This window comes from Salminus brasiliensis, chromosome 2 (genome assembly GCF_030463535.1).
Source record: "Salminus brasiliensis chromosome 2, fSalBra1.hap2, whole genome shotgun sequence".
Lineage (NCBI taxonomy): Eukaryota > Metazoa > Chordata > Actinopteri > Characiformes > Bryconidae > Salminus > Salminus brasiliensis.
The window spans coordinates 1,981,069-2,008,185 of record NC_132879.1 but is presented as its reverse complement, the minus strand read 5'-3'; the positions used below and the strand labels follow the sequence as shown (position 1 = coordinate 2,008,185).

At 44.0% G+C, this 27,117-nt stretch overlaps 1 protein-coding gene across 1 annotated transcript in view; it reads left to right on the top strand.

The window, feature by feature from the left end:
- kmt2e (lysine (K)-specific methyltransferase 2E) overlaps positions 1–27,117 on the top strand; it is a 48,041-nt gene that overhangs the window by 20,712 nt on the left and 212 nt on the right. Inside the window, 22 exon segments of the mRNA XM_072674109.1 lie at positions 1,842–1,868; positions 1,871–2,103; positions 3,045–3,184; positions 4,649–4,827; positions 5,432–5,470; positions 5,881–6,078; positions 6,876–7,006; positions 8,097–8,214; positions 8,360–8,469; positions 9,611–9,866; positions 11,811–11,909; positions 14,773–14,946; positions 16,506–16,832; positions 18,577–18,873; positions 18,971–19,121; positions 19,330–19,565; positions 20,788–20,844; positions 21,106–21,573; positions 22,534–22,769; positions 23,610–23,692; positions 23,782–23,864; positions 24,868–27,117. The exon segment at positions 24,868–27,117 is cut by the window's right edge and continues 212 nt beyond it. Of these exon segments, the coding sequence (XP_072530210.1) occupies positions 1,842–1,868; positions 1,871–2,103; positions 3,045–3,184; positions 4,649–4,827; positions 5,432–5,470; positions 5,881–6,078; positions 6,876–7,006; positions 8,097–8,214; positions 8,360–8,469; positions 9,611–9,866; positions 11,811–11,909; positions 14,773–14,946; positions 16,506–16,832; positions 18,577–18,873; positions 18,971–19,121; positions 19,330–19,565; positions 20,788–20,844; positions 21,106–21,573; positions 22,534–22,769; positions 23,610–23,692; positions 23,782–23,864; positions 24,868–25,941 (4,716 nt within the window). The 3' untranslated portion in view covers positions 25,942–27,117.

The window sequence follows — 27,117 nt, the reverse complement described above, 5'->3', positions numbered from 1 at the left end:
ATGGGCGGTTTTGTGTACTGCAAAGCGGATCTGCAAGGTCTGCATAAATAAAGTTAGAGTCTGTGCTTCTCTGAGCTTAAGACAACCTAACCGATCTCACCGGACGTCGGCTGTTTCTCTAACTGGTAGTAGATGGTAGACGCTGTTTTAGCCCGCTTGTCTTTCTCGCGCACACTTGAACACGTGTTGTGGCGCATGAATATCCCTGCCTTTCTCTTTCACGCTCTCCACACACAAATACACACTCACACACCCTCTCCACGCTGACCTACATTCTCATTCTCTCACTCCACGTTAACTGTTGAGCTTCCACTGCAGCAGGTAAACTCTCTGGGTCGAGGCGGCTCGCGGTTGTTTATTTAAGTTGAACTTTTGAATGTTTTTATAGTTCAGATTGTGTATGAACTTTTGCTGTAGATATTAAATCTATAGTGGCGACTGAATCATTTGCAGTAGTGGAGACTGAATCATTTGCAGTAGATATTAAATATATAGTGGAGACTGAATCATTTGCAGTAGTGGAGACAATCATTTGCTGTAGATATTAAATCTATAGTGGCGACAATCATTTGCAGTAGTGGAGACTGAATCATTTGCAGTAGTGGAGACTGAATCATTTGCAGTAGTGGAGACTGAATCATTTGCAGTAGTGGAGACTGAATCGTTTGCTGTAGATATTAAATATATAGTGGAGACAATCATTTGCAGTAGTGGAGACTGAATCATTTGCTGTAGATATTAAATATATAGTGGCGACTGAATCATTTGCAGTAGTGGAGACAATCATTTGCTGTAGATATTAAATATATAGTGGCGACTGAATCATTTGCTGTAGATATTAAATCTATAGTGGCGACTGAATCATTTGCAGTAGTGGCGACTGAATCATTTGCTGTAGATATTAAATCTATAGTGGCGACTGAATCATTTGCAGTAGTGGAGACTGAATCATTTGCTGTAGATATTAAATCTATAGTGGCGACTGAATCATTTGCAGTAGTGGAGACTGAATCATTTGCAGTAGTGGAGACTGAATCATTTGCAGTAGATATTAAATATATAGTGGAGACTGAATCATTTGCAGTAGTGGAGACTGAATCATTTGCAGTAGATATTAAATATATAGTGGAGACTGAATCATTTGCAGTAGATATTAAATATATAGTGGCGACTGAATCATTTGCAGTAGTGGAGACTGAATCATTTGCAGTAGTGAGACTGAATCATTTGCTGTAGATATTAAATCTATAGTGGCGACTGAATCATTTGTAATAGTGGAGACTGAATCATTTGCAGTAGTGGAGACTGAATCATTTGCAGTAGATATTAAATATATAGTGGAGACTGAATCATTTGCAGTAGTGGAGACTGAATCATTTGCTGTAGATATTAAATCTATAGTGGCGACTGAATCATTTGTAATAGTGGAGACTGAATCATTTGCAGTAGTGGAGACTGAATCATTTGCAGTAGATATTAAATATATAGTGGAGACTGAATCATTTGCAGTAGTGGAGACTGAATCATTTGCAGTAGATATTAAATATATAGTGGAGACTGAATCATTTGCAGTAGATATTAAATAATATAGTGGCGACTGAATCATTTGCAGTAGTGGAGACTGAATCATTTGCAGTAGTGGAGACTGAATCATTTGCAGTAGTGGAGACTGAATCATTTGCAGTAGTGCACATTGAACAATGTATAGATGCTAAATAATTGTTTGGTATTTGATTCTGCAGGATTGGGTTGTACTCGGTTCTTGGAGGAATCTGAATATCTGATAAATAGCTGAGTAGTTTTGCAGTTTACAGGGTTAACTGCTCTTATTTTTTGTGTAGGATCATAATTATGGGGCACGTCCCCCCGCCCACCCCCGCCGGCGTCCCCCCCTCCCTCGATGCTGATCCGGCCTGGTGAGGGTGTGTTCGTGTCCGGAGGGCGAGCGGGTGAGGGTGTGTATGTGCCAGGAGGTCAGGACGAGGCGTCCAGAGGAACCACACTCAGCACCTCGGAGGACGGCAGCTACGGCGCAGACATCACGCGCTGTATCTGCGGCTTCACACATGATGACGGCTACATGATCTGCTGTGACAAGTGCAGGTAAGACGCCACACACACACACACACACACACACACACACACACGCTCTATCATGCTCTGTAATATTCTTATGAGCAATAAGCTCATTCTGACAGACTGTAATACACTACAGGAAGCGTAGGGGGCGCTCTATAATGCTCTATAATGTTCATATGATCCACACGCTCATTCTGACAGACTGTAATACACTACAGGAAGAGTAGGGGGTGCTCTATAATGCTCTATAATGTTCATATGATCCACACACTCATTCTGACAGACTGTAATACACTACAGGAAGCGTAGGGGGCGCTCTATAATGCTCTATAATGTTCATATGATCCACACGCTCATTCTGACAGACTGTAATACACTACAGGGAGCGTAGGGGGCGCTCTATAATGCTCTATAATGTTCATATGATCCACACACTCATTCTGACAGACTGTAATACACTACAGGAAGCGTAGGGGGCGCTCTATAATGCTCTATAATGATCATATGATCCACACGCTCATTCTGACAGACTGTAATACACTACAGGAAGAGTAGGGGGCGCTCTATAATGCTCTATAATGATCATATGATCCACACGCTCATTCTGACAGACTGTAATACACTACAGGAAGAGTAGGGGGCGCTCTATAATGCTCTATAATGTTCATATGATCCACACGCTCATTCTGACAGACTGTAATACACTACAGGAAGCGTAGGGGGCGCTCTATAATGCTCTATAATGTTCATATGATCCACACGCTCATTCTGACAGACTGTACTACACTACAGGAAGCGATTTCCTTAAGAATTACATTGGACACAAAGTATTTCATCACATTTTATTTAAGAATTAAAATTTTAATTTGATTTTTTTTTCATAATTCAGTGTATGATACAACACAAGTATTTATGATCTAAGACTCTTTAACCTTCACTCTAATAATGCTGTGGTGCTTTGTCAGTGTGTGGCAGCATATAGACTGCATGGGGATCGACCGGCAGCACATACCTGAAACGTACCTGTGTGAGCGCTGTCAGCCGCGCAGCCTGGACAGAGACCGCGCCATCCTGCTGCAGACCAGGAAAAGAGAGAACATGTCTGGTGAGTAACACCAGAAACACCAGCTGATCTGCAGGGATGAGGAACCGGTGTCCTTTTATCTTATTAAAAAAAACTAATAATAAATTAATTTAAAAAAAGTTATAATTGCAGATAAAATTAAGCCAGAACATGCCTCCCCCTCCACCTCATATTAAACTTCAGGTTTCCAAAGCCTGAAAATCTTCTGTCCTGCTTATGTGGCGCAGTGCTGCCCCCTACTGGCCGTGGTGGCATAACAACTGCAGATACGCTCAATGTCAAATTAGTCCCAAAGGACACAAGATCACTATGAAGCTCTGACATGGTGTCTTCTGAATGTTTGCTTGTTTATTTGATTGAAGCATGCCTCTCGGAGTTGTTAGTCCCTCCGCTGAGCTACTGCGGCTGGGTGAGGACAGGACAATGTGACAAATGTCTAATATTAATAATTAGATTAAAAGATCGACATGAGTTTCAAGATATTGAAGAATGGCAAAAGAATCTTGCTGAAATAGTTAACTGTGTTTAAAATATTAATATAATTTTTATAAACATTTAATTAATATAATTAAAAAAAACAAAAAGTACATAATGGATTCGGAGTCCTTTATAAGAGCCACTGAAAAATTCAGAGTAGATACTAGTCGAGTATTTTTAGGTACTGAATTCATGTTCGATACTAAATGTATGATTTATTATAAACTGAGTTTTTATTGATTTGCACAGCCAATAAGAGACCCTCCTCTCATGCCCCAGGTCAATTTGATCTGGTGTCTGTAATAGATAAAATGAATTTCTCCATATTTATTGTTTTGGTCTCAACTAGTATTAATTTAATCAGCATTTGGGTTTTGAAGTAAACGTGGATCACCTGTGATGACTCACTCTCACTAATTTACTTTTTTCAATCATTCGTGTCTCAATTTTGAAAAGAAAATCGATCCCTTGTGGCCTGAATTTTACGTTTTCCCCCCTTCAGCCTCTATTCAGTGTCCTGTATGACACGAACTTTGTGTGTGTAAAACAAATATATCACATTTTTCCATTTACATGTTCGATATACTAATTAATCCCAGCAAGAAAGGAATAATTCTCTATAGTAAATCTAATACTTTTCCTTTATTTTCAAACTTTGGGTTAATTTGTCCCAGCGCGTAATACGTAATACGTAAATAAACAGTAACTACTAAATAATAATGATGTTAATATGAGTAAAGATCTCTGAGAACAGTGCATTACATAACTTTCTGGGCAAATACATTTTTTATTATTATTTATTTATTTATTTATGTGTTTTATTAAATGTTCAAGGTTTAGGTTTTATGTTCAAGGTTTACTTGAATAGCGCAGTACAGTGTCCCGTCCCTGAACCGACAAAAATATCAATTGTAATTTATTTTATTTGTAAAGTAACTTAAAAAGAAAAAAAATTAATCATTATTATTGTCTAATTATCTGTCTGTCTGTCTGTCTGGTGTTCGTCAGACGGTGACACCAGCGCCACAGAGAGCGGAGACGAGGTTCCGCTGGAGCTGTACACAGCGTTTCAGCACACGCCCACCAGCATCACACTCACCACCGGTCGCCTTGGCAACAAGCAGGCCGACAAGAAACGGAAGAAGAGCGGAGACAAGGAGCCTGCGCCGCCGGCCCGGGCTAAAAAGGTGCCCTCGCTGTCCAGTCAGCAGCCCTGACAAACCATAGGACATGCTTGGTCCTGCTCTCCTTCGAGTTATCCCTCCACACAAGACTTGATTACGTGGTTTCAGGCACTGCATGTTATCTAGAACAGGGACTGAAGTATGAGGAGCTGGCCAGACTTTAGTCATGTTTAGTGGACATCATGAAAAAGGGGGACGGAGAATTAAAATTGACTCAATTGAATGTAATGCACCCTAAAAAAAAGGGTTCCTTAGTAAATAAACTATTGTAGATGGTTATTTATATTATGCAATTATGCATTATTTTAAGTAGCATGGAGCCCTTTTGCTTAGAGTGTGGTCATTGAGGCCCTTAGAACCAGCAGAGTACGGAGTACCTCAGTACTGACCGCCTCAGTACTGACCAAGAACCAGATCCTTGAGAACCTTTTGGGGGTTCTTCGGTTCGATACTGTGGAGGAACCTCTTAAGGTGCTTTTGAGGAACCTACAATGAGGTTCCTCCATAGTTTCAAACCTAAAAACCTCCAAAGGTTCCTCAAGCATCTGATACTTTCAACAGTGTGACAGTACCCGTCTAACCGTCTGTCTTTTTCTTCATCTTTCAGGCATTTCGTGAAGGCTCTAGGAAGTCTAATAGAGTAAAGGTGGGTGTGGAGCAGTCTACTCTATACCGATCAGCCACCGCTGACCGTTCCTTAAGATGATGTTTGTTAAAGCAGGAAAAATGGCAAGCGTAAGAAGAGCCAAACTGAGATCTTCTAGACAACTGGGTCAGAACATCTCCAAAACATCAGGCAGGTCTTGTTGGGTGTTCCCACAGTGGTCTGCAGCAGTCAGTACCTACCAAAAGAGCTGCAAGAAGGGTCAACCTGTGAACCTGTGACAGGGTCATGGGCACCCAAGCCTCATTGATGCGCATGGAGGTCCCACCCAACTCACAACTTGCAGGACTTGCAGGCTGGTGGTGTTAATGTTGTGGCTGGTACTTACTTTATATAGTTGATTGAATACCTATTACAAATACTGATTGTGTGTGTGTGTGTTGGGTGGTCAGGGCTCCGCTCCAGAGTGTGAGCCGATGGAGCCTCCATCTCTATGGGAGAACAAAGTGAAGTCGTGGATGGAGAGATACGAGGAGGCCAGCAGTAATCAGTACAGCGAGGACGTCCGGCTGCTGCTCAGAGTCAAAGAGGCTCGAGACGGAAAGACGCTCGCTTACACACACACTGCCGCCTTCAAACCACCTGTAGAGGTACACACACACACACACACACACACACACACACACACCAGAGCCGACACAAAAACATACCCTATGCTGGTAAGTTAGCTGGTTAACTAGCTTGGTCAGGCTGGTCATGCTTGTAGACCAGCTAAACCACCAAACAAAAACACCCCATACTGGTCACCAGCTTGAGCTGACCAGTGTGTGTGTGTGTGTGTGTGTATATGTGTGTGTGTGTATATATATATATATATATATCCCCAGTAGGTTTATATATTTTCCTTGAGATTCATTTTACAGCCGTTTGTTACTGCCTCTATTAAAGCTCCTGTATAAACTGTGGTAGGCTGAATGGGCGGAGATATGCAAATTTGCAACAGGCCGTTTTTAATGTGAGGGGAAAGTAATGTGAGGCTGTTAATACTCGTTAGTTGTACTAATTCCTGAACTTGTAGACCCTACTCACTAGAGCTGGGCAATATGCCGATATTTTATCATATCATGATTAATTTTTTTATCGTGATAATGCAACATTCTTTATGAGTATATTGTGGATATCGTCAGTGCTTAAAGATCCCTACACTCTTGTGATCAGTCTTATTTAATGCAGCGTATTTTGTGTAAAAATCATGGTTCTCAGTATGGGAGAGTTTTTGGACTGCAGTTTTTGTCTACGTGAGAAAATATTGTGATATTATTTATCGTTAAAAATGTCTTTAAATATTGTGATATAACAATTTTCCATATCGCCCAGCTCTGCTACACACACACACACACACACACATTGATTGCTGTTCTCCTCCTCCATGTTCTTGCCCCTGCAGAGTCATGTTCAGAAGAACAAGCGCATCCTGAAGGCGGTGCGGGACCTGGCTGCAGATTCGCTCATTATAGAGTACAGGGGGAAGTTCATGCTCAGACAGCAGTTCGAGGCCAACGGATACTTCTTCAAAAGGTGAGAGGTTAACACTGAGTGTTTGCATTAGCCGGTGTGTGTGTGTGTGTGTGTGTGTGTGTGTGTGTGTGTGTGTGTGTGTGTGTGTGTGTGTGTGGCTGATGCTTTTTTTTTTTCAGGACTTATTAGAGCCAAACTTGGTGAGGCAAGCACAACAGCATACTTTCACTTTCTCTTAAAGGGCCGGTATTTCACTTTTTACCCTTTTCTGTATTTTATTGATCCCTCTGAGGAACACTGATCACATTATGGGGTTATGCGTAAAAACCAGGCAGGATTTTATTATATTTTATTTTTTACATAACCATTATATAACCTATCAAACGGCCTGTATTTGTGTTTTGTTACTGTGTCTTTGACTCATCGGTCTTCTACCTTTTTGAGGGTTTTAATGGATTTTTTTTTTTAATGAACTCTATAGTGTGTTACTGTTTAGTCAGTTTTATTTATTTATTTAATAATCAGTAATTAAAAGCATTGATTTAATAAGCTATGGTTACGTTATGGTTGGGGTACAGATCTGGTTATGTGTAGGCTTAGTTTTAGGTATATAATTATATTGTTTTATAATAATAATAGGTCAACTCTTAACCACCTATATACCTCCTTAAGCATACAGTAATGGGGGGGTGTGTGTGTGTAGGGAGGAAGGGAGAGGGCAGTCTCTGGCAGCACTGTGCTTCCTCCTGTCTGTCACGTTCGGTACTGACCTGGCTGTTTGCCCTGCAGCCTGACCCAACACATGGCGTTCAATCTGTCCCCCTCTCTCTCTCCCCCCCCCCCCCCCCCCCCCTCTCTCTCTCTCTCTCTCTCTCTCTCTGGTGTTACAGTAATGAGGCTCAGCCTTTTTTTTTTTTTTAACAATACCCCTCAGAGTACTTTACTGTGGGACAAGCAGTACAGATTGAATGACAGGCTTGGAAATTCACACCCGCTGTAATGCAGTATCCAGAGTTCCTATTTGAGACTTCAGTGGATATTCGGTTGTCAGATATAGATTACAGAAGCAGGAATAATAATAATAATAATAAAAAAAAAAATCATAATAATGAAGTCATGCTTCCCTCTCTGCTGTGGTGTCGCCCCGCAGGCCGTACCCGTTTGTGTTGTTTTACTCCAAGTTCGACGGCTTGGAAATGTGTGTGGATGCTCGCAGCTTTGGAAACGAAGCACGTTTTATTCGCCGGTCCTGCACCCCCAATGCAGAGGTGAGTGTTCGGTAACAGCAGCCGCGTCAGTGCAGCTGGTTATTTCCTAACTGTTCTCAGCAAATCTGTGTGTGTGTGTGTGTGTGTGTGTGTGTGTGTGTGTGGGATTGTAATAATTAAGGCCCTACCGTCTCTTTAATCTCAGGTGCGGCACGTGATCGAGGACGGCATGTTGCACTTATATATCTACTCTCTGAGGTCTATCCCTAAGGGCAGTGAGATCACCATCGGTTTTGACTACGACTACGGCAGCTGGTGAGTGAAAACAAATCAGTAAATAAATACAAACATGCACACTTGTCCTTCTCCACCCAAGCATCGTCTGTCTCCACCTTAGCACCATCGTTCTCTACTCGGACACCTCAGTCTTTGCCCGAAGCGTCTTTTGTTCTACCCTTGAGCTCCACTGTTCTCCTCCCAATCTCCACCGTTCTCCACTTGAACCCCTTTGCTCTTCACTCCACCATGTACCATCATTCTCCACTTAAATACCTTCATTCTCCACCCATGTACCATCATTCTCCACTTAAATACCTTCATTCTCCACCCATGTACCATCATTAGCCACTTAAATACCTTTATACTCCGCCCATGTACCATCATTCTCCACTTAAATACCTTTATACTCCGCCCATGTACCATCATTCTCCACTTAAATACCTTTATACTCCACCCATGTACCATCATTAGCCACTTAAATACCTTTATACTCCACCCATGTACCATCATTAGCCACCTAAATACCTTTATACTCCACCCATGTACCATCATTCTCCACCTAAATACCTTCATTCTCCACCCATGTACCATCATTCGTCACTTAAATACCTTCATTCTCCACCCATGTACCTTCATTTGCCACTTAAGTACCTTTATACTCCACCCATGTAACATCATTCTCCACCTAAATACCTTCATTCTCCACCCATATACCATCATTCTCCACTTAAATACCTTTATTCTCCACCCAAGCACCTTTACTCTCCACTCTGACAACCATGTATCTCCACTTGACAACCTTTATTCTCCACCTAAACTCTTTATCCAAGCACTTTCGTTCTCCAGTACAGTCATTCTCCACTTAAATGCCCTCCTTCTCCACCCAAGCTTCCTTACTCTTAGTCAAAGCCCCTTCATTCTCCATCCATGCACCTTCATTGTACACCCATGTACCTCCATTCCCCACTGAAGCACCTTTTATTTTCTGCCCAAGCATCTCCGTTCTCCACCCAAACATCCTTTTCCACCCAGTCAAGTCTCACAATTGGGATTTTTTGTGTGTGTGTGTGTGTGTGTGTGTGTGTGTGTGTGTGTGTGTGTGTGTGTGTGTGTTTACAATGTGGACGGTCACTCCTTCAGCCTTGCTGACCGTAACCTCCTTCTGCTTGTGTTCTAGTAAATATAAGGTGGACTGTGCGTGCGTGAGGGGGAACCAGGAATGTCCCGTGCTGAAGCACAACCTGGAGCCCACGGAGAACCTCGGGTCGGGCACGCGGCGCCGGGGCCGAAAGGATAAAGAGCCGGTGGGACGGGACGACAGCGGCCAGAACCAAAACCTCACGCTGGACTGCGATGTTCCGAAAGGGAAAACGAGCAACGACAGCAAACAGCGGAAACTCTCGCCCCTGCGAGTGTCCATCTCCAACAACCAGGTAGCCACTGTGTGGGAGGAGCAGTGCAGCCGCACACCTGTATTTACTCAAATACTGCCTAAACACACACACACACACACACACACACACACACGCACCATGTGCTCTCACACACATCCCATATATACGTCCATGTCAGGGCCTGGCTGACCCACTGCTTGTTCATTGAGCTCGATATTGACAGAAATCCTTCCAGGAAATTACTGCTGTGGAGGATAGCGGGGTGTACTTCTCGCTACCGTGGTTTTTTTAAGGTCAAATTCTAAGAGGCTTTTATTATTTTTAGGATTATTTGGTTCTAATTCTGATGTTTTGAGAAATGGTAGTCTAACAGAATTGCGAGCACTGATGCGCACCAGAAAATGTTATGATATTTAATGTCTAAACCAGCTGCTGTCCACTCGTTTCCCAGCACAGTCCCGCACTCTCTCAGCGGGGGTTAAATCTGCTGATTGTGTCGCCATGAGATTACTCGGTCGTCCTCTGCCTGGTCCTGTTGTCTAGATTGAGCCACAGACTCAGCGTTTGTGGTTCTTCCTCTAAAACGAAGACGACGAGCCTTTAAGCCATATTTTATTATGTTGTATTTATTTATTTATTTATTTATTTATTCATTAATTTATTGGCTGATGAACTGCTCAGCATATCCTGACTTGAGTAGATGGGTGACTGTCTAAGTCCAGTGTTAGTTAGCGGCGTTAGCCTAGCATCTCCCGCACACGTCAGCTACCAAACCTGTCTCTGCTGATCGACTGAATCCGGGGTCAGCGATCCATCCAGCTCATTTGATTTTTCGTCAGATTGTGATCTGATATCTCGCACCATCTCTCCCACCCCTATCTCCATATCTCACACAGCGTTCCTGTTTTTATTGCATGTGAATCTTGTCCTTTTCAAGTTTGTTCACCTCCACTGACTGCATGTTTATCACCAGCGGATTTGTCCTCCGTCCTCTGTCCTCCTCATCCCTCCTTCCTCACCCTTCCCTCTCTCTCTCTCTCTCGTTCCTGTGTTCGCCATTCGGAGGCGAAGCAGTCGCTGTTTACGGGCACCTCCCCAGCAGGGGTAGTGGCCACCGGTCATGCTGGCAGGAGAAGCAGAGGATGAGCAGTTTCAGGGGAGCAGTGGGGCGGGGTGTTGATCCGCTGGGATTGAACCCTCGAGATTTGGGTTGGCAGAGCGGAGTGGTTTAGAGCTGGGTCTCTGTATCTCTGATGTACACAATACGGACAAAAGTATTGGGACACCTGTTTATTCATGGTTTCTTCTAAAAAAAAATCAAGGGTATTCATCCTGCTGTTGTTGGAGTAACTGTCTCTACCATCCAGGGAAGAAGGCTTTCTACTAGATTTTGAAGAAACATTGCTGTGAGGATTTGATTGCATTAGATTACATTCAGTGACGAGCGTTAGTAAGGTCAGGATGTTTGATGATCACCACCCCACTTCATCCACAACTCCCCAACCATCATTCCAGAGAACACTAGACGTCCCACTGCTCTACAGCTCATTGCTGGAGGGGGGCGGGGGGTTTATACCCCTCTAGCCCACATCTGGCATTATTAGGCAGCATGGTGCCAATAATGGGTTCATGTTTATCTGCACCTACAGAGAGTCCTATTCTATTGGCAGTTCTTCTTTACAGGGACTAGACAAGCTGTGTGTGTGTGTGCGCATTTGCACATCCGTGTCAGCAATGGGTGCAACTTAAAGTAGCTAAATGCTACATTGGAAGGGGTGTCCACAAACATTTGGACATGGTGTGCTTATTTATTTAAATTTTGCCAACCACTTCCTAACAGTCCAGACTGAGCCGGACACAACCACCCCCCACGTCTTCCTCCTTTCTCTCCCTCTATCACTCCTCTTCTTCCTCCTCCTCCTCCTCCTCTCTTGAGTCTGTAGCCAGACGATGAGTAAGGCCGCCCCTTTCCCCCTCTTGCAGGATCCTGAGTTAATTGAGGATCTAGAAGAGAAAACCTCCGTTAGCAATGAAGTAGAGATGGAGTCAGAGGAGCACATTGCAGAAAGGAGGAGGAAGATGGTAAGTTTGTGTGTGCCGGGGAGGCGGTCGCCATGGTGGCGCTCATGGTTGCCGTGGAAACCTTGCTGCCTTTTCCTTCCGCGGGCTTGCCCCTTGTGTGTTTGTGTGCGTGTGTGGGGAGGGGTGGAGGAGTTTAGCGCCACCGTGTCTGCTCTCCCTTCTCCGAGCCACTCACTACCGCCCCCTGCTGCCCCCTGCTGCCCTCGCTAGCGCTTTCTCTCTGATGCTGCTGCTGCTGCTGCTACTGCTGCGTAGCCTAACCTGAGCATAGCTTTGGGATTAGATTTAAGGATGGGTGGTTGAACCAGCTGCTTGGTTCACATAAATTAGAAAATATTTTGAATTTCTTGCATAAACTATATATTTTTTCTTTTTATATTTTGGTGTGGGAGTGGTTGCTTTAAAAAAAAAAAAAAACTACTGTAGTGAATAGTCTGTTTTGTACAAAAAAAGATCTATATGCAAAGTGTAATTTTAGTGTTTTAATATGATCAGATCAGAATATTTTATTTATGAAATATCAGAATATTAAAAATATATAATTTCCCTAAATAAATTTGACTGTTCAGACTTTACAGGGCTAAGTACCTTTACACTTGGCCCTTGTGCAGTACAGTGAAGTTCTTGTCCCAGCCTAGAAAGCCAGGCTCTGAGCACAGGGTCAACCATGCCAACCACGCCACGTTCCTTATTGTGAGAGTGGGTATCGTTCTGCTTATTCCAGCCTGAACTTTAAATAAACCCAAACCCAGTTAAGTAGCTTAATTCTAGGTTGAGTTCTGATATCCTCATAACACACACACACAAACACACACACACACACACACACACACACACACACACATACACCATTATCCATGCCCATCCCTGCTGGGACACACGCCTCTCCATTCAGTCACCTCTCGTACCTCCTCGACCTGCGAACTTTAGCTATGTTTGGTCAGTAGTATCTCCTCGTGCATTTGTCTCTGCTCTGTGTGTTGCTGTAGGTCTCTCTTATTGGTGCTTTAACACCTTCTCTCAGTGCTTATCAGAGCTTAACACTGTATAAACTGTGTGACCAATGAAAAGTGATGGATAAGCTTCTGCTCACCCTGCCTTCTCCTTAGGCCTAATAATCAGCCCCCTTCATGAAACCAGGCTGTTGGGTGATAGATTCTGGCATCACCCTCCGCTTACGGTGTTTTCTACAGAGGTTTGGGGCTGATTTCTATAACTGATGATGCTTTTGTGGCTGATGGCAATATTAAAAACCATATATATTATATTCAGTTCAAATTAATCACAGCTTTCCTTTTAAAAATAACTGGAGGTAAGTGGAAAACAGCAAAGCAATCTAAATAGGCTGTAAAAAGTGCAGTTTATAGAGTATTTGGCTCTAGCTTTATCTGCAGGACGTTAAACCTGAGAACTAAGAGAATCCACACAAGTTTTCATTACAATTTTTCGTTCCACCTTAAATGAATGTAACAGCTGCAGCATTTAAGGTGGAATAGAAAAATTCCTGTAGGAAACTGATTTAATTAAAGGTGCCTTTTACAAGCTGCGTTCCAGAGCCTAGGCTGCTGCCTCGGCAGGGCGGGGCCTCGGCAGCACTGTCCTATAAAAACCGGTCTAAACAGGCTGTGTGGTGACGCCACCGGAAAAGTCCCGCCTCTAGCTGTTGTAGTGTGAAGTATGAGTACTTTGTAGGTACGCAGAGACCTGTGGGAAACAGAGGGACAGGAAGGATACATCACTCGGGTCCTCCAGATCGCTCCGAGGGCTGGATACGAAGGGTCCATCCGTTCGGGACTGGCCTCTGCGCCGTAGCAGCCAAGAAATGCAGCCTGCCTAGGCTCTGAACCGCAACTACAGTTAAACACAGAGTGGCCAGCAGGGGGTGCCGTAAAAATCAGAAAATTCAACTGGGAGAAATGGCATGTTCCCATATCTGCTTATTATTCACCAGCCACAAATATATTGTGCATCTCTAGTGTCTTTATCCAGCTTAAGCTGATGACCGTTAATAATGTACAGTGCGCTGAGCTCCATAAGTATTCGGACAGTGACACAAGTTCTGTTGGGTTGCCTTTGTGCATCACCTCAATAGATTTAGAGTGACCCAACGACTTTCAGACTTAATTTAAGGGGGTTAATCTGATTAAAATATTAATTTATAAGTTAATTTCTTCTTAATTTGTCATAAAATAATGAGAGAACAGACCATGAAAGTACTCATCAGTTGTCGAATTACTTTTAAACCTGTGAAAATGGTGGGAGTGCAGTCAATTGGCTCTAATTCCTCAACAGTTAACTCAAGATTTTAGGTAAACAGCTTGAATTAAAGCTGAAAAAGGTTGCTGTCCAAATACTTATGGACCTAATTTTATATAAAAAAACAAAAAAATATAAGGTACTGTGACTGATTGTACCAACAGGGTTTGTCCCGGTTGTTTCTGGGTGTAACCTTGATTGTTGACGTGGCACGGTGCACAGTGTCCTACCGTGTGGCTACTGTAGCCTATAAAGGGCCTGCAATTTGACCTTACATGTGCTTCCAGCTAGCGAATTCAGCCCAAGACCAGTTGGTGCAGTGGCCTTATGGTCTAATTAAAAATGTGGCTTAAAAAGAGGCACGTGATGCTAAATAGAGAAAGCTAACCCCAAACTAGCCAACAGAAACTGGGAATATACCGCACACTCATCCACGCTGTGTGCCCTTGTTTCGTAATAATTCCTGTAAGTGCAGGATCTCCGTTTTCCTGGTGCAGGCTTTCTTTCCCCTCTGCTGCTGGTTTCCTTTACAGGCTGGCCCCATCACATTTCACCCCAGCTCATTTACTCCTCTTCTTTGTCCTCGTGTGTGTCTGTGTGTGTGTAGACCCGTGAGGAGAGGAAGATGGAGGCCATCCTGCAGGCGTTTGCGCGTATGGAGAAGAGGGAAAAGCGGAGGGAGCAGGCTCTGGAACGGATCGGCACTAAAGGAGAAGTGGGAGCACGCAGTGATATTAAGGAAGAACCTCCTGCTACACCTGAGGCTGAATCGCCTGCTACGGTACGGCTGGTTTATACACACACATGATCCACACGCTCATTCTGACAGACTGTAATACACTACAGGAAGCGTAGGGGGCGCTCTATAAAGTTCATATGATCCACACGCTCATTCTAACAGACTGTAATACACTACAGGAAGCGTAGGGGGCGCTCTATAATGCTCTATAATGTTCATATGATCCACACGCTCATTCTGACAGACTGTAATACACTACAGGAAGAGTAGGGGGCGCTCTATAATGCTCTATAATGTTCATATGATCCACACGCTCATTCTGACAGACTGTAATACACTACAGGAAGCGTAGGGGGCGCTCTATAATGCTCTATAATGTTCATATGATCCACACGCTCATTCTGACAGACTGTAATACACTACAGGAAGCGTAGGGGGCGCTCTATAATGCTCTATAATGTTCATATGATCCACACGCTCATTCTGACAGACTGTAATACACTACAGGAAGCGTAGGGGGCGCTCTATAATGCTCTATAATGATCATATGATCCACACGCTCATTCTGACAGACTGTAATTCACTACAGGAAGCGTAGGGGGCGCTCTATAATGCTCCATAATGTTCATATGATCCACACGCTCATTCTGACAGACTGTAATACACTACAGGAAGCGTAGGGGGCGCTCTATAATGCTCTATAATGTTCATATGATCCACACGCTCATTCTGACAGACTGTAATACACTACAGGAAGCGTAGGGGGCGCTCTATAATGCTCCAGAATGATCCACACGCTCATTCTGACAGACTGTAATACACTACAGGACGCGTAGGGGGCGCTCTATAATGCTCTATAATGATCATATGATCCACACGCTCATTCTGACAGACTGTAATTCACTACAGGAAGCGTAGGGGGCGCTCTATAATGCTCCATAATGTTCATATGATCCACACGCTCATTCTGACAGACTGTAATACACTACAGGAAGCGTAGGGGGCGCTCTATAATGCGCTATAATGTTCATATGATCCACACGCTCATTCTGACAGACTGTAATACACTACAGGAAGCGTAGGGGGCGCTCTATAATGCGCTATAATGTTCATATGAGCCACACGCTCATTCTGACAGACTGTAATACACTACAGGAAGCGTAGGGGGCGCTCTATAATGCTCTATAATGTTCATATGATCCACACGCTCATTCTGACAGACTGTAATTCACTACAGGAAGCGTAGGGGGTGCTCTATAATGCTCCATAATGATCATATGATCCACACACTCATTCTGACAGACTGTAATTCACTACAGGAAGCGTAGGGGGCGCTCTATAATGCTCCATAATGATCATATGATCCACACGCTCATTCTGACAGACTGTAATTCACTACAGGAAGCGTAGGGGGCGCTCTATAATGCTCCATAATGATCATATGATCCACACGCTCATTCTGACAGACTGTAATACACTACAGGAAGCGTAGGGGGCACTCTAGAACACGCTCACTCTGATAGTCTCCTCACATGTAATGTCATTATTATAATTCTAATTATTATTGAAAGACCGTTGTTTGATTATCTTTTGATCTTCAGCCATTGCTGGAGACGGTAAAGGAGGAACCTGGTCAAAAGCCGGCGAAGGTTAACCGGAACAAGCAAAGGAAGAGTTTCTCCCGAAACCGGACGCACATCGGCCAGCAGAGGCGCCGCACGCGCACCGCCAGCGCCTGCTCCGACCTGCCGCCCGGATCCCCTGGGGACATTCTGGAGCCACTAGCAGGAGAGACGCAGGATGGGGAGACTCCCTCTGCGCCAGAGTCTGACGCCCCGCCCACCAGCGCCCCTGACGCCAGCCCACCACACAGTGGCTCACCTGCACCGCCCTGCCGCAGCGGGCAGAAGTACCCAAAAACTAAAAAGGTAATCCACCTCACTCGCGAGTGCTCCATCATATACACCTCAGGGGGGCTGTAATCACATCGCTTTCATTCTGCATTGCCCGAAACAGAACTGTGCAAACAGCTGGAACTTGCCCTCAAATTCAGATCACTATAATAATCTCCCCTAATATCTACAAACTCAGATGTAGGATGTTTTTTTATTATTATTATTATTTTTATTTATTTTCTCTTGTTTATTTGCTCAATAATGAACAGATAAACTACTCTAAATAATCCAGAATTTGCCCTAAAGGCTAGTTTTCCTCTGTAGTGCTTGGCCAGTTATTATAACGGCAACCTAAAACAATAAAATAATTATAAAGTTTTATTAAAAATCTCCTACAGATGAAATTAGTAGAGACAAATGTCTGTCTAATGCATAATAACCAACAAAAAAGTACTCTATAATGAACTCTATAATGTTCATATGATTCTGACAGACTGTAATACACTACAGGAAGCATAGGGGGCGCTCTATAATGCACTATAATATGATCCACACGCTCATTCTGACAGACTGTAATACACTACAGGAAGCGTAGGGGGCGCTCTATAATGAACTCTATAATGTTCATATGATCCACACGTTCATTCTGACAGACTGTAATACACTACAGGAAGCATAGGGGGCGCTCTATAATGCACTATAATATGATCCACACGCTCATTCTGACAGACTGTAATACACTACAGGAAGCGTAGGGGGCGCTCTATAATGCTCTATAATGTTCATATGATCCACTCGCTCATTCTGACAGACTGTAATACACTACAGGAAGTGTAGGGGGCGCTCTATAATGCTCTATAAAGTTCATATGATCCACACGCTCTTTCTGACAGACTGTAATACACTACAGGAAGAGTAGGGGGCGCTCTATAATGCTCTATAATGTTCATATGATCCACACTCTCATTCTGACAGACTGTAATACACTACAGGAAGAGTAGGGGGTGCTCTATAATGCTCTATAATGATCATATGATCCTTTTGAGCAAGCTAGTGGCTAGGAAAAACTCCCTCAGGTCAAGAAGAAGAAACCTTGAGAGGAACCAAGACTCCAGAGAGGAACCCATGCTCCTCAGGTCGACACCGGACGATAACAATAATAAACAAATAACAACGTTAAGCAATAAAACTATTATTTAATTATGTGGAATTCTATTTCGCACCAGATGTGGTAAATGCACTGCGCCTGTAGCAGGACTCGGTACTGTTTTGGTCCAGAAACCACTTTGAACAATCGAACAAATGAACATTTCTGAGCCTGACTGCACTGATTACTGTAACGGTCATGCAGTCTCATATGAGTTTTAGTGCTAAATGTACAGTGTAGACCAACAAACGGCTGCTTTGGAGTGTTTATTTAATTATATTCCACAACAATAAGTTATTTACCCCCTAATATTGTTGACAAAACAGCTAGCTAAGAATTTCAAAACCTGCAGGTCGCAGTGAGGCCTGTTAACAGCTTTTTAAAAATTATTTTATTATTATTATTATTTTAATTTGTGCTTAAATCTAGTCTGTATAAAGTTTATTTTAACAATATGTAAACATACAGAATACAAAGACATTTGTAGTGTAATATTTTTTTTATTTATTTATTATTTATTTATTTTCCCCTCCCATAAAAAACTCCAGAAGTGTGATCCTGTGTGAAATGACCAGAGTTGCAGAGTGGTCCTGAGTCCAGAGTAGTAACTGTCTTTTCCTCTTTCTGTAGCACTTAGTGAGTGAGTGGATGGGTGTGGAGAAGCAGGAGCGTGTGAGCCGGACCCCGGAGCCGGTCCCGGAGCGTCCGCTGAGGATCAGCAGTGACCCGGAGGTTTTGGCCACGCAGCTGAACTCTCTGCCCGGCCTGTCCTGCAGCCCTCACGTTTACAGTACCCCCAAGCACTATGTCCGGTTCTCCTCGCCGTTCCTGGCCAACCGCAGCCCCAGCGCCCCCGGGGTGCCCACGGGCCGGCGCCGCTCCAGAGAGCTTCCAGAAACGCCCCCCACCTCCGGATCCTGCAAGAAGGTGAGGGTCCAGCTGGGTGGATGTAGCCAGATATACAGTAATTAATCTGTAAGCTGTTTTCATCTAAACACTGTGTCTCTGGTCTTTCTCTGTACAGCGCTGGCTGAAGCAGGCCTTAGAAGAAGAGGGCTCTATGAGTCCAGGGGGCCGCACTTCTCTCCTGATGCAGAGTGAGGGTCCGCTCAGTCCGCCCGTTAATGGAGAATCGGACAGCCCGCTCCCTTTTAATGGAAACTGCCCTCTACCAGGTGTGTGTGCCCTCACTCGAACACAGGCAGGGGCAGTAGTGGACAGCTGGAGGCTTCCATTTAATTCAGTTATTGTTTTCAGATATTATATCTATATTTATTTAACTATAAATTAAGATGCTAAAACTGTGTAAATAACAGTTTTCACAGCAATAATATAAGAATATTAAGTTAAGTGTACTTAATTTGGCAAACCTTTGTTCTGCAGAGCTGCCCACCCCGCTGAAAAAGAGGCGCTTGTGTCCGCTGGACGCGTGCATGTCCGAGACGTCCACCCCGTACGCATCTCCCTGTGCGACCCCGACACGGGTGGAGCTCTCTGACACCCCAGGAACGCCTCAGCTGCTGAACACCCCACCCCGGCCCCGCCCTGACGACGCCAGCACAGAACCTTCTACACCCACACACACCAACCAGAACACATTACACACCGCTCCACAGGAGGTAAGAAAACACACCTTTCCACTGGTTTAACAGAGCTCTACCTGCAGCTCATTCTGGCTTACACTACTACTCAAAGAGACCTGATCACTGTTTCCAGTTCAAATAAACACATTTATAAAATTGTCCTGAAGTTGAAGCTCTAGATTTTAAATAATTAGTGATTTAATGTGTCCAGTATGAAGCTCTAATAACATTAATATCCAGTATGAAGCTCTAATGACATTAATATCCAGTATGAAGTTTTAATAACATTAATATCCAGTATGAAGCTCTAATAACATTAATATCCAGTATGAAGCTCTAATAGCATTAATATCCAGTATGAAGCTCTAATGACATTAATATCCAGTATGAAGCTCTAATGACATTAATATCCAGTATGAAGTTTTAATGACATTAATATCCAGAATGAAGCTCTAATAACATTAATATCCAGTATGAAGCTCTAATAGCATTAATATCCAGTATGAAGCTCTAATAACATTAATATCCAGTATGAAGCTCTAATAACATTAATATCCAGAATGAAGCTCTAATAACATTAATATCCAGTATGAAGCTATATAATGACATTAATATCCAGTATGAAGCTACGTAATGACATTAATATCCAGTATGAAGCTCTAATGACAATAATATCCAGTATGAAGCTCTAATAGCATTAATATCCAGTATGAAAGCTCTAATGACATTAATATCCAGTATGAAGCTCTAATAGCATTAATATCCAGTATGAAGCTCTAATAGCATTAATATCCAATATGAAGCTATATAATGACATTAATATCCAATATGAAGCTCTAATAACATTAATATCCAGTATGAAGCTCTAATAGCATTAATATCCAGTATGAAGCTCTAATGACATTAATATCCAGTATGAAGCTATATAATGACATTAATATCCAGTATGAAGCTACGTAATGACATTAATATCCAGTATGAAGCTCTAATGACATTAATATCCAGTATGAAGCTCTAATGACATTAATATCCAATATGAAGCTCTAATAACATTAATATCCAGTATTAAAGCTCTAACATGAAGACATTAAGGCCCAAAATTGCCTCATACATTAAGCCATTGCATGAAAATAATAATTAAATGATATGCGACTTCACTCTTTTGAACAGCAGTGTCGTTGGTAAAGTGAGTCATAGCTGCTGTCCATGTTCGTTTGTACATATGAAGAGTCATGCTGTGTTGTGTGTTCGCCTACAGAGTGAGTCGTCTATGGACAGCTCTCCAGAGGGCAGCCGAAGACCCAGTACACAAGAGGTCAGCTTGCTTAGACCTGCAGAGTTCTCGACTAATGTAGAAACTAAGGAGGGGACGGCTGGAAGTTATTATAATTAAGCCAGTTCCCAAAATGACCAGTTCTTCAGTATTTAGTTTTTTTTAATTTAATTTAATTTTTTTTAATTGCCCAAGTTAAGTTTTAAAGCCTCCCATTAATCAACCGCCCCATCCTTACAGTACAGACCATAATACTCACCTTGACCATGCAGCAGCTGACCTTTTGTGATCCCTCTCTATTAGGCCGAGCGTCCTCCCTCGCTGCTGGCCTCCCCCAGCGTGCGGCCGTCGCTCTCTGAAAACGTTCCCCAAGAACCAAGGCAGGTTCCGGCTGGCTCTCAAAGTCCGGACCCCTCCCTTCCCGAGCCCCAGGATGCCGCAGGAGACGAGGGCATGGAAGCCGAAAGCAGTACGGAAACCCCCACCACCTCCGAGCCCCCAGCCTCGTCGTACCACCCGTGGATGAAAAGCCCAGACCGCAGCGGCATCTCCTTCTCTCCAGTCAACTCCAACCTGAGGGACCTCACGCCGTCCCACACGTTAGAAATGGGGGCGTTCAGGCCTGAGGCTGCGGCGGCGGGGAGCTTCAGCGAGGGGGCGCCCTATTACCCCTGCAGTGAGGAAGGAGGCGCCATGACGTTCACGCGATCGCTTAGCATCGATGGCACGGAGGGTGGGGGAGCTTCTCACAATCCACCTCAGAAGAAAAAGGTGAGCGCTTCGGTCACGGATAGAAATGCTCCAGAAAGTTATTCAGGAAATATTGGAGCGTTTCTACTGGTCCATTCGTCATGAAATTCTGATACACTGTAAAGAACAACTGCAGAGTCACATTAAGTGGCAAAAATGGAAATTTTGCAAAAACAGTCAAGATATGTCTCTATAATTTATATAATAATTAAAATAATAATAATAATAATCTAAATAAATATATAAAGATTTTTTTAGGGGGGGGTGCACTTTGCAGTGTATACAGTGGGAGTAAACCAGTACTGTGCCTCTAAACATTACCCACTCATCATTTTAAATAGGAAATGTTTTAGTATATTTTATATATTAATATAAATATTAATTAATTGTCTTCAATAAATACATAAATGCTTTTGAAGTCAGCTTGGAATGTAAAAAAGTTCATGGCCATGTGCATTCTGTCCATTGCAGATGCAGGTGTATGCATTTGTAGGCCATCCCACACATTTGCAATGGGGGAGTTCATGCCCATAATTTTATCTAAATCTGATTATTGATGAATAACGAATGGGAGCTTTACACAAATATCGTTTTGTGAATATTTAAATAAGTTATACACACAGTTTTAGAGCACATTTAACGCTGAACGTAGCTGTGCGGTGTGCAGCCTGCAGCAGAAAGAGGATTTAATCATGTAAAAAGTCCCAATTATACACGAACATTCAGTTTCATAAACAATGAAGAGACTGAATAAGCTCATAAGGAGGGCCGGCTCTGTCCTGGGGTGCTTCTTAGACCCAGTGCAGGTGGTGGGAGACAGGAGGATGACAGCCAAGTTAGCATCCATGCTGGAGAACAGCTCCCACCCCATGCATGAGACTCTGGCAGCACTGGGCAGCTCCTTTAGCGACAGGCTGCTTGGGTAATTGCTGCATGTGCATTGCAGCAGCCTCTCCTCACTCCGTATCTGCTTTTCTCCAGGTGTCTCTGCTGGAGTACAGGAAGCGGCAGCGGGAAGCCAGACGCAGCGGCGGCTCGAAGGTGGAGTGCAGCTCTCCTGTTTCCACAGCGCCCCCAGTGGATGTTTTCCCTATTGCTGTAGAAACGGTGCCCGAGTCCACTCCTCCTGCGGCTCCGCTGGCACCACGGACTCCGCAGCCCAGCGAAGACCCGGACGGCCCCCCACAGGGGGAGAGAGAGGGGGGCGAGGGGCAGTGGTACGTTCCCTCTGCTGGCGGTTTAAATCACCACATTTCAGCTTCAGTCTAAACATCTGGGCAGATCTGAACATCTGTAAAATCTGCCAATACCAGACTCCTTTAGAGAGCTTGACTGTTTACTCAGAAAATAGCCTCAGCTAGTTTGTAAAGACTAGGATCCAGAAGATCCCTCTAAGCTTAGACTCAATACAGAAGTCTGTGTGGAGACTATAATACTCTACACACACACTACACTCTGTCTGAGTACTGAGCAAGAGGAGGGTCTCCAGTCTGGGTTTGAAGACTGCGAGCGATTTTGGTGTTCGGATACCCAGGGGAGGGTCATCATGCATTCCTAATCAAATTAAATAAAATCATTTAAAATAAAATGTAAATAAAAAAATATATATTAATTTCATTTATTAATAAAGTAACAAATACAATGTAAATACATAAATAAATTCATAAAATAAATAAAATAAACACACACAGACAGCAAATGTAATAAGAGAACTAGTAGTCCGCATGAAACTCCTGTCTGTGTAGTCCCCAGTCCTCACAAGGCTGGACGTGTGGTGTGTTCTGGTCCTGCTTGTGCAATTATTACAGTTATTTTTTGTAAACAAGGTCGTACAGCGTAAATTAATGGTTGAAAGCCTTCAGAGATATGTGTGTATAATAATAATAATAATACTTATTATTATTATAAATATATATTATCTGTATTTTTTTTGTTTGTTTGTTTATTTATTTTAAATTTATTATTAATATATTATTATTATTATTATTATTATTTAAAGAAACCCCTTCTCAAGTGTCTGTACAGAAGAGTTCATATTTATGGTGTTCTGTTCTCAGGACGTCGTCAACCTCCGTAGAGCAGGCCAGGGAGCGTGGGTACCACAGGGCATTGCTGCTAAGTGACCATCGCAAAGACTCAGGTTCGAAATACACACACTGTGTATATTTCAGTCATCTTCATCTGTAGCTTTCTCTTTGTGTATTCTGATCGTCTTTACCTTTTCCTCAGATGGTGCTGAGACAGAAGCTGGTGAAGCTCCAGTGAGGGAATGTCCTTCACCCAAAAGCTGCAAGAGCCCCTCAGCCCACACAGTAAGAGCCGCAGTTACACATACAGAGAAACAGCTGCCGTCAGTGTGTGCGCTAATTAATTGAGCAACGGTGGTGGTGGTAATGAATCAGTTACTATCACAGTACTGATGACATTGATCAATAATGAAGTGATCAGAAGTGTTTAGGGCAAAGGACATAAAATAGGCTGTATAAACAGGACAGTGTCTGTAGTGGAAACCTTTTTAAAACACAGTTACTATCTTGACAAAAGTATAGGGACACCTACACACTCCACCTACAGGAGCTTTTCTGACGTCCCATTCTAAACTCATAGGCTGTATTAGTATGGAGCTGGTCCTCCTTTGCTCTAAGCTCTACCAGCAGCAGCAGGTCTGGAGCTCTGCTGCAGTTACTGAGTCAGTTGGAGGCTTTTCTGCACTCTGCTCTGAGCTCAGCACTCGGCCCTGACCCCGCTCTGTAACTTTACGTGGTCTGACAGACACTCGGTGGACACTGAGCTGCTCTCTGTGAGCTGTTCCTCCTAAACTCTTCCACTGTTCAATAATAACGCCACTCACAGCTGATGGAGGAAGATCTAGGAGGGAGGAGATTTCACCAGCTGACTTGTAGTTGTTGGTGCAGCGGTGTCTCCTATTACATACAGAACCACGCTGGAGTTCAGTGAGCTCTTCAGAACCTCCCGTTCCTTCACTGGTGTGTGGAAGAAAGACAGACTGCAGGACTAGGGGCTTGATTTAATACACATAGGGTGGTAATGGGACTGAATGAGATGCCTGAATTAATTGATTTAAAGGTGTCCCAATACTTTTGTCCATATAGTGTGTATAAATGGATGGATCAATATGGATAGACCAACAGGAGCGGCTTTCAGCATGCAAGTTTCTAAACATTCATTTACTGCAGATTAATCAGTATAAATATTTGATTTTTAATTAATTTAATTAGTTAATATAGCCCTGAAGAGGCATACGTCATCCTCATTTACATACTAATTTTTTTTCTTCTTCCCTCCTCCTCTCAGTTCTGTTCTCCAGGCTCCAGCGCAGCGCCCCAGTCATCCTTCCGCTCGTCTAAAGAGGAGGAGAGCGAACCTCAGTCTCGTCCTCTGGCCCAGCCCCAGCCTCCATCCGTCCAGCAGCCCGCCTCCAAGCAGCCTCTGTCGAAACCAGCCCCTCTGACGCCCAGCAAGCTACACTGCAGCACTTCTGCAGCCCCCCAGGGTCACTACCCCGCTGCCTCCCTCCTTCCCTCTCAGAAACCCCAGCCCCAGGGTTCTCCTTACCGCGGCCAGAGGGCTTTTCTTTCTCCGCAGCCTCAAAACCAGCCGCCGCAGCCCCAGGCCTCATCTGGACCTACAGCTTTTCCACAGTACAACCCTCAAAATGCACCGCCTCCTCCTCCACCACCACCTCCAGCACCCCCAGCCTCGGCCACCTACTTCCAACCGCAGCCTTCTCCAACCGCAGCACCTTTTCCCGGGCTCAAAACGGCCGTGGCAACCCCGTTCCCTCCTGGATCCCAGCCGTTACTGCAGCCACACCACACGCTTCACTTCCAGAGCAATGCAGCTCCGCCCCCTCCCCCACCACCTCCTCCGCCCCACCCTCAACCAGGCCCCACCCTTCTGCACGTCAATCTCCAGCCTACTTCAATCCAGCAGCATCAGCTTCTCCTAAGCTCAGCACCTCCACCACCTCCTCCCCCACCCCCTCAGAGCCAGAGCACTCAGCCCTCCATAGCGCAGCAGGCCAACGGCAGCACCCTGCTGTCAATCAAGCAAGCCCCACCCCCTCCGCCCCTCCCGCCTCCACCACCGGCACCCTCCAGCGGCGCACCTCCGCACCCTTTTCAAAACATGGCTGGCTTCCAACCCACGCTAATCCACCAATCGGCTGCCAGCAACCCCTCCGTACCGCCCTCCACATATCAGCAGACTGTGTTACCGCCCCCTCCTCCACCGCCGCCTCAGCAAACCCCGCCCTCTCAGTCCCCATCCAATCCTAACGCTCCACAGATTGCCAGCGGCAACCGTGGGCCCCCTCCTTCTTCAGCCGCCTTCCACAACGCAGGCTACATGGGAACGGGGTGGCACTGACCACGCCCGCTTTACCTGCCCCGGAAAGACTCACCTGGAGAGAACGGGGCAGTGTGGACACGCAGTGTAAACATAGGCAAATGCGAGGTTGGCTGTAAATAATATTTTCTATGAACCTTTACACACGGCCGAATGAAAAACAGGAAGTGGGCGGAGGAACCGGAGGAACCCTTTTAACAAATAAACAAAAATACAGAAAAAAAAGAACGAAAGAAAAAGAAAGAAAGAAACATTGATACGAAACAGAACTGTAAAACAATCCGGAAAGACTTTCTGTAAAACAAGAAGGTGGTTGATTAGTGGTGCTTCATCACTTACCCACAGACCCCTCCCACTCTCCCACAGACCCCTCCCACTCTTTTCTTGTCTACACGTCTGATGTTTGTCTGTTTTCCTCTTTTATTGTTTCTCTCTTTTATTTTAATGGATCTCTCTCGTCCGCCTCCCTCTTTCTTTTCTGTATGATGGACATTCCATTTCCATCCTTTAGCCCCTCCCACACCCCCTAAACTTTTATTTGTTTATCTAGTGATTTCATTTATAGCAGAAAGAAAAGCTTTTTTTTGTATAGAGAGAAAAAAATACAGAATTATTATTTTTTTTAATCCTCCATGTAACAAGAAAAACAAAAGACAACAGAAAATATCTGCTCGGCTGCAGAAGCATCCGGAAGAGACCTTGGTGGTAGGCCGCTTCAGTGCTCCAGGAGTGTGTGTGTGTGTGTGTGTGTGTGTGTGTGTGTGTGTGTGTGTGTGTGAGAGTGAGATATGAAGAGGGAAAGGAGGCAGGAGGGGAGTTTGAATGCGCATGTTAGTCAATATTAATGTGTGTAGTTGGACTGTGTGTGTGTGTGTGTGTGTGTGTGTGTGTGTGTGTGTGTGTGTGTGTGAGAGAAGGCAAGGCAAGGTAAGCCAGGCTCTGTCAGCCTGAGCGAGAGCTCGTTCCTGTTGGCCGTAAGCGGTTTATTTTTGAATATCAATGGTTATTTGTAGAAAGTGTAATTTAATGTATAGGTGGTCTACTCCAGCTTTCTCCAGAAACAGGTGTAAATATGGGCTTCTTTTCTTTTCTATGCTTGTACAATTCGCTCCCATCCCATTTTTGGAATAAGGTTGTAAATATGAGCGGCTCTTGGCAAAAAAAAAGAAAAGGAATAAAAAAAAAAGCAAACAAACG